The sequence below is a fragment of the Echinops telfairi genome, unplaced genomic scaffold (genome assembly GCF_000313985.2).
Source record: "Echinops telfairi isolate 266 unplaced genomic scaffold, ASM31398v2 ScPeMD7_19;HRSCAF=73, whole genome shotgun sequence".
In the NCBI taxonomy this organism is placed as follows: domain Eukaryota; kingdom Metazoa; phylum Chordata; class Mammalia; order Afrosoricida; family Tenrecidae; genus Echinops; species Echinops telfairi.
This window is the reverse complement of record NW_022103916.1, coordinates 70815-83283: the sequence shown is the minus strand read 5'-3', so window position 1 is coordinate 83283 and position 12469 is coordinate 70815. Positions and strand designations below refer to the sequence as shown.

Sequence of the window (12469 nt, the reverse complement as noted above, 5' to 3'; positions counted from 1 at the left end):
ACCTTTGTCAAAGGCTTTATGGTAAAGACAGTCAGAAGAGGTCTTTTATTGATCCATCAGACCATAATTGGGTAGATAAATGAGATGGCATTATTTTATTTGCATATTTTGGTCTTGAGGAGGAGCCCTGGTGGCACAGTGGTTGCGTGTGTTGGACTACTAACCACAAGGTCAGCAGTTTGAAAGCACCAGGTACTCTGAGGGAGAAAGACAGGGTTTTCTACTCCCATAAAGTCTTGGAAACCCACAAGGGCAGTTCTGCCCTGTCCTATAGGTTGCTAAGAATCTCCATTGGGAAAAAAAAATCTCCATTGACTCAATGGCAGTGAATGAGTGAGTGAGTAGTCTTGAGGGGAACATACTGAAGCCTACCCTTATTCTTTGTGTATGTTCTTCCTTCAACTCTCTATTCAATGTGAATATTCCTCTTTCATCTGTCCCATAAGTAATCTGTTTCTCCCTACCTTCCCAGATTACCAAGAAGATTGCTCAGGGCTATTAACCTTCCCAGTCCTCTGGGACTTCACCTTGGTGGTCAGAAATTGAATGTGGTGTACTCAAGATAGCATTAGGATGATTTCAAGGCTTAGTATGAAACCAGGGCTCTGTTAAGATGCCTTTGGTTTTAGGCACTAACTCAGTTTCCTTGATGACATCTTTAAGATCCTACTTTAGAGCTGAGCCACACTCTTTATTCCCTTAATGACACCTTTAAAACTTAGAAATTTGGCTTGAACTGGGCTTGAACCAGGCCACACTGTTTTCCTTTGATATGTAATGGTGCTGCCAAACAGTTAAATGTATTCATCTGGAAAGCCAGAACTCTATTTTCTTGACTGAGCTTTGGTAAAAAGAAAATCTGCTGTGGCTTTTGGACATCTTTGGCCTCTGGCTCTGAACCCTGCATTTGGCTTGTCTTTGTTTCACCTTCAGATTTTGGACTGAACAGCATCCATCACCACGTAAGACATTTCCTCAGTTTCATGAGTTTCTATGGGACATTGCATGGAATCACAGAAGCCAGGGATGTTAAGGGAATGTCCTCAAGGAAGGATTGGGGGGGTAGGAGGGGGTGCAGAATGGAGCTGAACAGCATCATGTAAGAGTTAGACATTTGGGACATCATTAATCTTCAACTCCATGAAATTGGTCTGGTATTAATTTGTTTAAAAGAGATTATCATCACAACCTATTAGTTTAGTTGTGAGGATTTTGTCCGTGAAATTGGTCTGGTATTAATTTGTTTAAAAGAGATTATCACCACAATCTATTAGTTTAGTTGTGAGGATTTTGTTTTTCTTTACACTGTGGATCATAACAACCTATCGATAGCCTTGAGAATAATGAGAATTTCAGGGTTGTATCTTCTCACTATACTTGTTCAATCTGTATGTTGAAAAAATCATCTCAGATGCTAGATTATATGAAGAAGAATGTGACATCAGGATTGGAGGAAGACTTATTAACAATCTGTGATATACAGGTGACACAATCTTGTTTGCTGAAAGTGAGGACTAGACACATTTGCTGATGAGAATGATATCTAAATCAAAGTATTGATATAGTTTTAGCAGCTAATATTAGAGATATAATTTATGCTACAGATGCTCATCTTGTATCTTTTTGTGATTAATTGACTTCATGGGTAAAAAAACAAAACAAAACAAAATACACAGGGTTAGGAAATTTGGGTTCCTGGAACAGACTAGCCTTTCAGGCTATTGGTTTACATATTCTCATTTTGATCTTTTACTCTGGGAGAGTTAGTCTTGAAACTCATAGGGGCAGTTCTACCCTGTCCTATAGATTCGCTATGAGTTGGCACTGACTCAATGGTAGTGAGTTTGTTTTTTAAGTAGTGCTGTGAGAACCCTGGTGGCATAGAGGGTTATACATTGGGCTGCTAACCTCGAGGTCAGTAGTTCGAACCCACCAAGTGCTCCTTGGGAGAAAGATGAGGCTTCCTGCTCATGTAAAGACTGAGTCAAAACTGACTCAATGGCAGTGAGTTAACAGTGATGTGAGCCAGGTCTTGGGCTGCTAACAGAAAGGTTGGTGGTTCAAACACACTGATGGGAGAAAAAATGAGACTGTTTGCTACATTAAAGACTTATAGTCTTGGAAACCCTGTGAGACAGAATCGACTAACTGGCAGATTAATGCAATGCTTGGCATCTGGGATCTAAAAAGCTTGTAAGCAACTATCTCAAACTCCATTGGGTTGATTCCAACTCATAGTGACCCTATAGGGCAAGGTAGACCTGCTCTTCTGGGTTTCTGGGACTACAACTCTTTACAGGAATAGGAAGCTTCATCTTTCTTCCTTGGAGCAGTTGATTGTTTTGAACTGCTGACCTAGCAATTAGCAGTTCAATTTGTAACTCACTACATCACCAGGGTTCTTTAGCAGCCCCCTGAGGTACAGCAAATAGTCTCATTTTGTCTGAAGAAACAAAGAAGAGAAGCAGCTAAGGAACTAACAAAAATGACATACGGTATACTACAAAAACCAAAGAAACCTAGATTGGTACCTAGCCAATTCTGCCAAAACTAAAACCAAACTTACTGCCATTGAGTTGATCTTGACTCACACTGATCCTATTGAACAGAGAACTTCCCCCGTGGGTTTCTGAGGCTGTAAATCTTTAAGGGAGTAGAAAGCCTCATCTTTCTTCCTCAGAGTGGCTGATGGTTTCAAACTACGGATCTTGTGGCTAGCAGTCCAACATGAAATTGATTATGCCACCAATGACTAAATATTCTAATTGAATCATAAGCAGAGGAGTGTTGAAGAGGAAAATTAATAACTTTGATTTTAAAGGTTTTATTTAACCCATGAAACCAAATAATACTACTAAAAAAAACTGACTAAAGCAGCAAAAGCCTGTCAGGAACTGCTCTAAAGCAATGTAAATTTGACCTTTCCTTCTAGAAAGATAGTCAACAAAATTATTACCTCCTGATTAAATGAAAATGGATCTAAACCCACTGCCATCGAGTGGATTCCATCCTCACAGGAACTCTATAGAACAGAGCAGAACTGCTCCACAAGACTTGAGAGCAAACTTTCTCCCATCTAGGAGCCCCAGTGGCATAGTAAACTGCAAAGTCAGCAATTTGAAACCACCAGCTGATCCCAGGGAGAAAGACAAGACTTTATACCCCAGTAGACAGTTACAGTCTCAAAAACCCACTGAGGCAGTTCTACCCTGCCCTATATAGGGTTGATGGCAGCGAATGTGATTTTGAGGTTTTTCTTCCTCTAGTGGCTAGTGAATTTGAACTGCTGACATCCTGGTTGTGGCCCAACGCCTAACTCACTGTGCCACCAGGGCTCCTTGGGAAAGAATCTAAAAAACAACAAACAAAACCCTCAAACTCACTGCCATGGAGTCACTTCTGACTCATAGGGACCCTAATAGGGCAGGGTAGAACTGCTCCTATGGGCTTCGGAGACTGTAATTCTTTATGAGGGTAAGTTTTTTTCTCTTGAGGAACAGCTGGTGGTTTCAAACTGTTGGTCCTGCAGTTAACTGCTCAATGCTTCACCACTACACAACTAGGGCTCCTCAAAAAAGCCTAGGTTTTCCTAAATTAAACCTCATATCTCATGGCTACAGGTGGGTGATGTAGCAAATTGACTTCAGGACAGGGGGCTGGGCAAGGTTCAATTGTACCAAGGTTGGCATTCTATTTTTTTCCTTCCTCATCTCCTTATAAGCTTCATCGTAACTAACTAAACTTTGAGCCATTTCATTTTTTTTTCTGGGATGAAAATGGTCTCCCTAGGTAGGTGCAATAAAGAATTTCAGGTTGAGTTTTTATTTTTAACAGACTTGAGGAAGATGAGGGGTCTGTGTGAAATTAAATTAGTAAGCAGAAGGCAGTTTCAGGCTGATTACTGATTTAAAGGGGATCTCTCTTTCCTTAGCCAAGCCAGGTACTCAGCATCCACCCAAGCCAAAACCTGGAGTCAATTTCAACTCATATCTCAGCATACTACTATCAATTGATTCTGACTCATCGTGACCCCATTGGTTAGAGTGGAACTGCTCCGTAGAGTTTCCGAATCTTTATGATAACCTCATTTTTCTCCCGCAGTCCGAGTCACACAAACATTTAATTCCCATTAGCAGATGCAGTCCCTGGCCTGAGGGAAGGAGGGCGCAGTAGAGGTAAAGAGAATACAGACAGGAAAAGGAGAGGCTTTCAGTTTTTCAGATGCCGGGTCCTGCTTAGTCTGCTGCGCCCGTTAGGGCTGGCAAGAATACTGAATTTCTCGTACTTTTAAAAGGAGACCGGGTGGCGCATTCAGTTTACCATCTGGTTGCTAAATGCAGCTCGGTGGTTCAAACCTACTAGTCGCTCTAGGGAGAACGACAGCCTGAGAAACCCTAAGGAAACACTTCTACCCCGTTCTGTAGGATCGCTAAGAGTCTGAAACAACTAGATGGCAGTGGGTACATACGCATGTACAAAAATGTAGGAGTAGATAAGCAAATTCACTTTCAGGTGGGGAATACTTGACTAGACGTGTGACTCAGGCGGCCATTTTCTCACACCAAGCACCGTCGCCATCTTCCATGCAGAGAAAGGGATCAACCCCTCTACCGTTGTCCGATACGGACACAGTGAACTCTGGCCTCTAAGATCCTGAAACTCGCACACTTCGGCACACACAAAAGGCAGCAGACAAGATTTTGGCTTACAAATAGGCTATATGTCCACACCGGTCGCTTTGAGAGTTTCTCCTACCACTTCCCGGTCTATCTCCTCCCCCTAACGATTTCCTTACCAGAAGGAGCAGCAAGAAGGCGGGACGAACGTTTGTGAGAAAGAGACCGGCCATAGAGGGCTGTAGGTATGAAGCCCCGCCTCCACTGAGAAACACTACCGGTCGAGCCGCCACTCAAAACGAGGCTGGTATCCGGAAGTCGGAGCCAAGGGATTGAACGCAACTTTTTGACCAATCCTGTTCTCGTGCCAGCATTTCCACCCTGCTTCTCGCGGTGAGTGTAGGTAAGAGACTACTTTCCTCTTTTCTCATGATTTGCGCTTTCCTGTCTTGGTTGCGTGGGAAGGATCATCTCTGTGAGGTAAAACTATAGACGCCCTCCACTGAGCCCCCTCCCCTCCAGGGTGGTAGGTTCCGGAGGAGGGGGCAAATATTTCTCCTCACATAGAGACGGGCCCTACTGAATTCAAGAGGCATGGCCCCATTCCATCAGCAGTTGTAGGTTCCCATGGGTAGTGAGGTCCCTTTCTACACTCTTCCGGTACAGACAGGCGTCCACCCACCACATAAAGGCTTAGCTGTGCAGACCTCTGAGCATAAAGACCCGAAGACACACACATCTGCTTAGAAGCACCCTTCCCTCTGACAGAGATTATGATGTATTCCCGCACCCTCAACAGGCTGCTCCCTCCTCCATTTCCCACCCCCAATCCCAGTACAGAGGAGTTGTGATTTAATATACAGAGGAAGGCAAGATCTCCTCTTCTCGTGGAGATCCCGAGACATCCCTGTCTCACCCCTGTGCTACTCATACATGGAGGCTCACCCTCTCTCTTGCAGTGACCATCAGTTGTCCCGCACGTTGTTGGGAGGAGCCCTGGTGGAACAATGGTTGCTAGCTGGATTGCTAACCCCAACCTCAAGGTCAGCAGTTTGAAAACACCAGCTGCTCTGCTGGAGAAAGATGAGGCTTCTACTTCCATAAAGAATTAGTCTCAGAGACTCACAGGGCAGTTTTACATTGACTCGATGGCAGTGTTTGGTTTGGCTTTGGTAAATGGTTGGGGGCACAATCCTATAGCCCATGGAAAGCCATGCAGATCCCCCTCCTATGAAGGGATATTGGTTACTGAATTTGTAAAGATACGATCCCCAAAATACTGGTCTCCCTGCAGCAAACAGAAACAGACCTCAACTCATGAAGAGATAGTTAGGGCTGTCCCTCAAAAGTGTCCCAGCATCGAGGGTCTCAGATTTGTTTTTTTAACCTTTTGCGATGTACAGATTATCCTCCACCCACCCTAAACCTTGCAAGGATTTAGATTCACCAAATATTGCCAGGAAAATACTACCTAGGCAGAGAGGTGCAACTTCCTGTGATATTGAATGACTATGGCATATCTGATCATCCCACTCTGCATGCATATGGACTTCCTCTTACCCAAGGTAGATTTCAGATATATTTCCATTCAGAGTAAAGACACAGATTCCCACCCCCCCCAAAAAAGTAGACCTATTAATACTGCCCACCAAAGAGAAACCAAAGGCCGACCTCCCTTCAGTGTTAAGAGTTACTGACTTCAACTCTTAAAAAGTACACAGATTCTTCATAGCTTAACTCTTGTGGAAGGGCCATAATAACCTCACTGCAGGCAAGTTGTAGATCTCACCCATGCAAAGCTACACAGTTTTCCCCCTTTGTTAGTGTGACACTAATGTCACCTCATAATGGAGGCAGGCATATCAATTACTCTCCACATGTGTCTCCAAATGCTCACCACAACTTAAGAGGTGCACAAACCTGCCCACCTCCATGCATAGATAGAGCCATTACTCTTGTTCCAAGTAGAAAGCCAGATGGCCCCATACACATATGCAGGCACAGAACAACCCCCCCCCCCAAGAATTTGCACTAATCAAAATCCACTTAGCCATAAGCCCTGTTTCAAGACCCCCCCACCCTCTCCCATAAAGTACTGTTGGGATCTGTTTTTCCTCCTCTCCCAGGATAGAAGAGACCTCTAAAACACACACAAAAACCAATTTAGTTGAGTATAATCCTACTCATGGTCCTCCAGCTGTTGCAGAATAGAACTGCTTCATAGGCTTTTCTTATTTATAATCTTTACATAAGCAGATTGTCAGGCCTTCTGTGGTGCTTTTGAGTAGGTGCAAATCACCCACCTTTAAGTTAGTTATTATTAGTTTCCATCCAATTGATTCTGACTTCTGGCAACCCCATATATGCAGAGTAGAACATAAGGTTTTAAAGGTTGTGACCTTATTGGCTGCAGATTGCCAGGCTTGTTTTTTGAGGTACCTCTAAGTGGAATCAAGCCACCAGATTTTTGACCAGTAGTTGTGCACTTAACCATCTACATCATCCAGGGATTATTCAGAAGAGAGATTCACTCAAAAGACTCATTGCCATCGAGTTGATTCTTACTCAGCAACGCTACAGACCAGAGTATAACTGTCACTATGGGTTTCTGAGACTAACTCTGGAAGTAGAAAGCCTCGTTATTCTTCTAAAGAGCTGCTGGTGGTTTCAAACTGCTGACCTTGAAGTTAGCAGTCCAATGTGTAACCACTATGACAGCAGGGCTTCTTAGAAGAGACACAGAACCTCTAATTGTGAAAGAAAAACAAAGGTGCTCGTCCCCCTAAGTGTAGAGTGCTAGTTCTTTCCTTACCTGGGATATGACATTACAGGGTGGAGGATTAAGGACCAAGGAGTCCATCCAATGCAGTGAGGTACTTAAACCATGCAGGAAAAGAGATTCAGACCTACCCCTCCCTTTGGGTAGTGTGATGAGGCCTGTGTAGCCTTTTTTCTAGTTTTCCTAGTTGTTAGGGATTCCTTAGCATGCTCTTTAACATTTTACTTTGCCTTTAGGGGGCTCAGAAGGCACAAAGCTTTCGGTGGTGTGGTTCTCAGCTGTCTTCAAATTTGTTCTTCCACTATCGGGACTGGAAGGAAGCTAGCAGATTTAAACTTACCTGCTTTGAAGCTGGTCATCATGATGAAACTTGGACACAGTGAGTTTCCTGTATCACTCTCATCCAATCTTGAGCTTTAATGAATATATTTTATAGCAACCATTTTTTTCAAATTGAAGGGCAGTTTATTTGACGTAATTTAAAGTTGTTTTCTCTTTCATGTGTCCGCTATAGAGGTTGTTGGAACACCATTGTTTAAATAATTGTCTTAAAGATAATAGATATGGTGCATTAATCTAGTTTTTTTAATCTAGTTTTTAAACCATACTTATAAAACCATAGTTATAGGCTTTTATGTAGCATTATTGAAGTTGTAACAGGAAAAAGTAAGAGCTGTGATCTTTTCTCAATCACTTTTTAAAAAATTAATAATTTTATTGGGGGCTCTTACTCTCTTAAAACAATCCATACATCAAGCATTTTTAAGTATGATCTATGTATCAAATCACTCAATCTTTCTTTGAGAGCTGATATCATACTTGATGATTTTTTGGTGATTGTGGCTCAGATAAATTTTAAAAATTCTTCAAGCTCATGGGAAATGAAACAAACTTACCATTGAGTCAATTTGAACTCTTAGTCCTCTGTATGGTTCTCAAGGCAGTAAAGCCTCCTGCAGAACAGCTGGTGGGATCACACTACGACCTTGTTGTTAGCAGCCCAACGTGTAATTCACAGTGCTGTCAGTATTCCCTTCAAGTTCATATAGCAAGATGATTAGTAGGTCAGACTAAGAATCTAGGCTGGCTAAAAATGGTGGCTATTTTCTCTCTGAAGTTTTTGAAAACCAAATTGGTAGAGAAGCTCCTGAGTACTGTAGTGACTATACCTTTTACCTCTTCTACTGTTTGCTTTCCTCTTCTCTCCTTATGAAGCAGATGCTTTTACCCTAAATGATTTTTTCTTTCTTTTATATCCAGGGTAGGCCTTCAGTTTCCAGAAATGTTAGGCAGATGGAAATTATTGTACAATGACCAGACCTGTCATTGCAACAAATTCTTGAAGAAGAGAAGATGACTTTGGGCTGGATGGTTTTAAAAAAAAAAACAACACGGGAAATTTGACTTATTCACATTTATTATAATAACTAATGTTTAATTTGTACAATCTTACTTCATACTTGTTTTTTGTTTCCTTTATTTCTGCATTTATTTTTTCGCATCCCCCAAGACTATGCTCTGGATACCTCCAGGCCCAGCAACACAGGTTTAATTATGTCTAAGAAGTTTTCATAACTTTGTGTTTTCGGGGGTGGGGGGGAGGAAGTTTTCATTACTTTTATTCTTGTACGCTCCATCATATATTTGTGGGTGCACTTCCCTTTTCACTCCCACATCTGTTCAGGTTGTGTATCTATCCAAACATCACCACTATTGCAGGATTGTGTATATAATTTGCCATTGTTGCCTTTACTCTTGCAAATCTCCCAATGTCTTTCCCTGCTTCCATAATTTTTTCTTAGCCTTCCTCTTAATGTATTTTACCTTTCCTTTCACCTCAGTTACCACTTGTCTACCCTCTAGCTTGAGACTCCCCCTGCCCCTTTCTCTTGCCTTCCCTTCTCCCACCCCTAGTAACCATCAAAGAATATTTCTCTTACTCTAAATACCTATTCTTCACTTTTTATAATAGTGATCTTACACAATATGTGTGCTTTTGTGATTGACTCATTTCACTGAGCCTAATGTCCCCCAGATTCATCCATGTTATGAAGCATTCTGCAGATTCAGCATTATTGTTTAATGTGGGTTGTATTCCATCAGTGTGTGTGTGTGCCAAATTTGCCTAGCTATTCTTCCATTGGTGGGTATTTAGGTTGTTTCCATTTTTTGGCTAGTGCTTCTGTGAATATAGGTGTGCATATATCTATTTGTGCCTTGGTTCTTATTTCTGTAGGGTAGATACCAAGTAAAGGAATTGCTGGGTTGTATGGTATTTCTATTTCCAACTTTTGCCTTCCTCTGCCTCTCTACCACTTTCCACAGTGGTTGCAACATTTTACGGTTCTACCAACAGTGTATGAGTTTTCTAGTCTTACCACACTCTTGACAGCATTTGTTGTTTTCTTTCTTTTTTTTTTTTAACTTTGCTATTAATGGGACGTCATCTCATATACTTTGGACATGTTATGAGGAGAGACCAGTCCTTGACAAAGGGCATATACTTGGTAGAGGGGCAATGAAAAAGAGGAAGCACCTGGACAAGATGGCTTGACACAGTGGCTTCAACAATGGCTCAAACATAAAAATTGTAAGGATGGCTTAGGACCAGGTGGTGTTTCATTCTGTTGTACATGGGGTCACTATGAGTTGGAACTGACTCGACAGCACCTAAAAACATGCTGGAATGAGATGATATCTCGTTTTTATTTGTATCTCTCTAGTGGCTAATGATTGTGAGCACTTTTGCATGTTTGTGGACAACCTGAATGTCACCTTTCGTGACCCTTTTTAACTGGATTATTTGTCTTTACTTTGTTGAGGTATTGAGGTTTTCTGTAAAAGTTTGAGATTAGTCCCTTGTGCATTATGTCATGACCAAACAATCTGAGGGTTTTCTTTTGACTCTTGGTGCACGTATGTGTCTAACTTTTAGGATGTCCCAGACATCTATTTTGCTTTCTGTTGTTCCTGTTTCTCATATTTGATAATATGTGCATGTTATATATTATTTAAGAATTCACTGCTATTGAGTTGATTGCGACTCATAACTACCCTATAGGACAGGGTAGAACTGCCCTCTGGGTTTCTGTGACTATAACTCTTTTTTTTTCAAAACCATTTTATTGGGAGTTGATACATATATCATATCATTCCATAATTCAATCATATCAAGCAGTATTGTACAATTGCTACTACAATCAGTTTCAAAACATCAACTCCCCTTTATCCCTCATCCTCTCCCAATGTACCCCCCAGGAACCCTTATTCTACTTGTCTCTATAGGTTCATCAATCCTGAGTTTCATATACCAAAAATAAGAAAAACATAAAAATTCAAGAGAGCTACCCACAATGAAAAAATACATCAGAAGGGAGGGTGGGTTGCAAAGGGGGAACTGGTTACAAGGATCTACATATAACCTCCTCCCTGGGGGACGGACAACAGAAAAGTGGGTGAAGGGAGACGTCGGACAGGGCAAGATATGACAAAATAATAATTTATAAATTAGCAAGGGTTCATGAGGGAGGGGGGAGCAGGGAGGGAGGGGGTGAAATGAGGAGCTGATGCCAGGGGCTTAGGTGGAGAGCAAATGTTTTGAGAATTATGGGGGCAATGAATGTACAAATGTGCTTTACACAATTGATGTATGTATGGATTGTCATAAGAGTTGTATGAGCCCCTAATAAAACGACATTAAAAAATACATCAGAGATAAACCCCAATATAAAAACAAAAACAGAAAATGTTGAAAATCAGATCAGGCCCAATGTGTATCAGTGGGGGACTCAAGGGACAAGGTTTTAACTGTTCAAGTCAGGTTTATCATTTTGATTTCTTCTAGACATCGTTCCAATACTCTGATAACCAGTCTATTCCCATCCCTCCATTATGGATGGAAGGAAATCACCTGAGGTTTATTTTTTGTTTAGGTCTCATAGATTTATCTTGGGCTTCCACTGACCTCCATAGCCTTCTGCAAACCAGAATCTCACAATTTAGGCTTGGATACTATTCCCTCCTTTGACTTTGGATTATGAGATTTACAATCCTTCAGTGACTGATGTTGGTGTGCTTCTTCCATGTGGACTTAGTTGATATCCCACTTAGATGACTGCTTTTTTGGAAACAAGCCTTTAGGGTCTCCTAGACGTTATTTTATCTGATAGCTGGGCACCATCTAATTGCTTTATCACATTTTGTTATAGCACCTATATGTTCTGTGTTCCCTTCCTGAGGCCATGATATAAGAACTAATTGTTTTTAAATTGGAAGTAGGATTTAGTGATTTAGTTTTTAAATTGGAAGTAGGATTTAGTGATTTAGTCCATTCCTGGATCTATGTTTTTTTTTATCTGCCTTTGGTTCCCCATAGAGACCTTGTTTATTTATGGTAGAGAGACTTACTGAGCATAAAGATCTTCCGTTAATATTGTCATTGCTTAGCTCCTGGTACTAATTTTTAAAACACCATTGAAAGAGGGATATTGGACCAGAGTAGGCTAATAACATATCACAATACCTGAATTATTCACTTGAACAGAATAAATCCTTACATTACTGGACTCTATTTACACAAACAATGGGAGTTGGTTGTCAGGGAAATTTTACATAATATTCACTAACAATGTCAATCGCAGGTTTGCAGGCATAATATATATCTTAATACAGCATATAGGGCATTGATGTACTAGGTCAATGTTTGTCTACCTATCTTATTTGAACACCATGAAATTTCATTCTTAAGTCCTAAGAGGCTAACTCTTCATGAAAATAGAAAACTGTGACTTTCTCCTGCTGAATGGCTGACAGTTTAAAACTGTTCATCTTGTGGTAGCAGCCCAGCTGTCGTAATCACTGCGCCATCAGGTAAATTTGTCCCTATTTATTCTTTTTCTTTTTTTTTAATCGTTTTATTAGGGGCTCATACAACTCATATCACAAGCCATACATACATCAATTGTGTAAAGCACATTTGTACATTCATTGCCCTCATTGTTCTCAAAACATTTCCTCTCCACTTAAGCCCCCGGCATTAGGTCCTCATTTTTCCCCTCCCTCCCCACTCCCCCCT

General features: G+C 41.2%; 1 protein-coding gene across 1 annotated transcript in view; it reads left to right on the top strand.

The window, feature by feature from the left end:
* The first annotated feature begins 4990 nt into the window (after nucleotides 1-4990).
* The window catches only part of GNL3L (G protein nucleolar 3 like), a 37669-nt gene continuing 30190 nt past the window's right edge, over nucleotides 4991-12469 (top strand). The window contains 2 exon segments of the mRNA XM_045288283.1: nucleotides 4991-5009; nucleotides 7632-7774. Coding sequence (XP_045144218.1) covers nucleotides 7756-7774 — 19 coding nt within the window. The 5' untranslated portion in view covers nucleotides 4991-5009; nucleotides 7632-7755.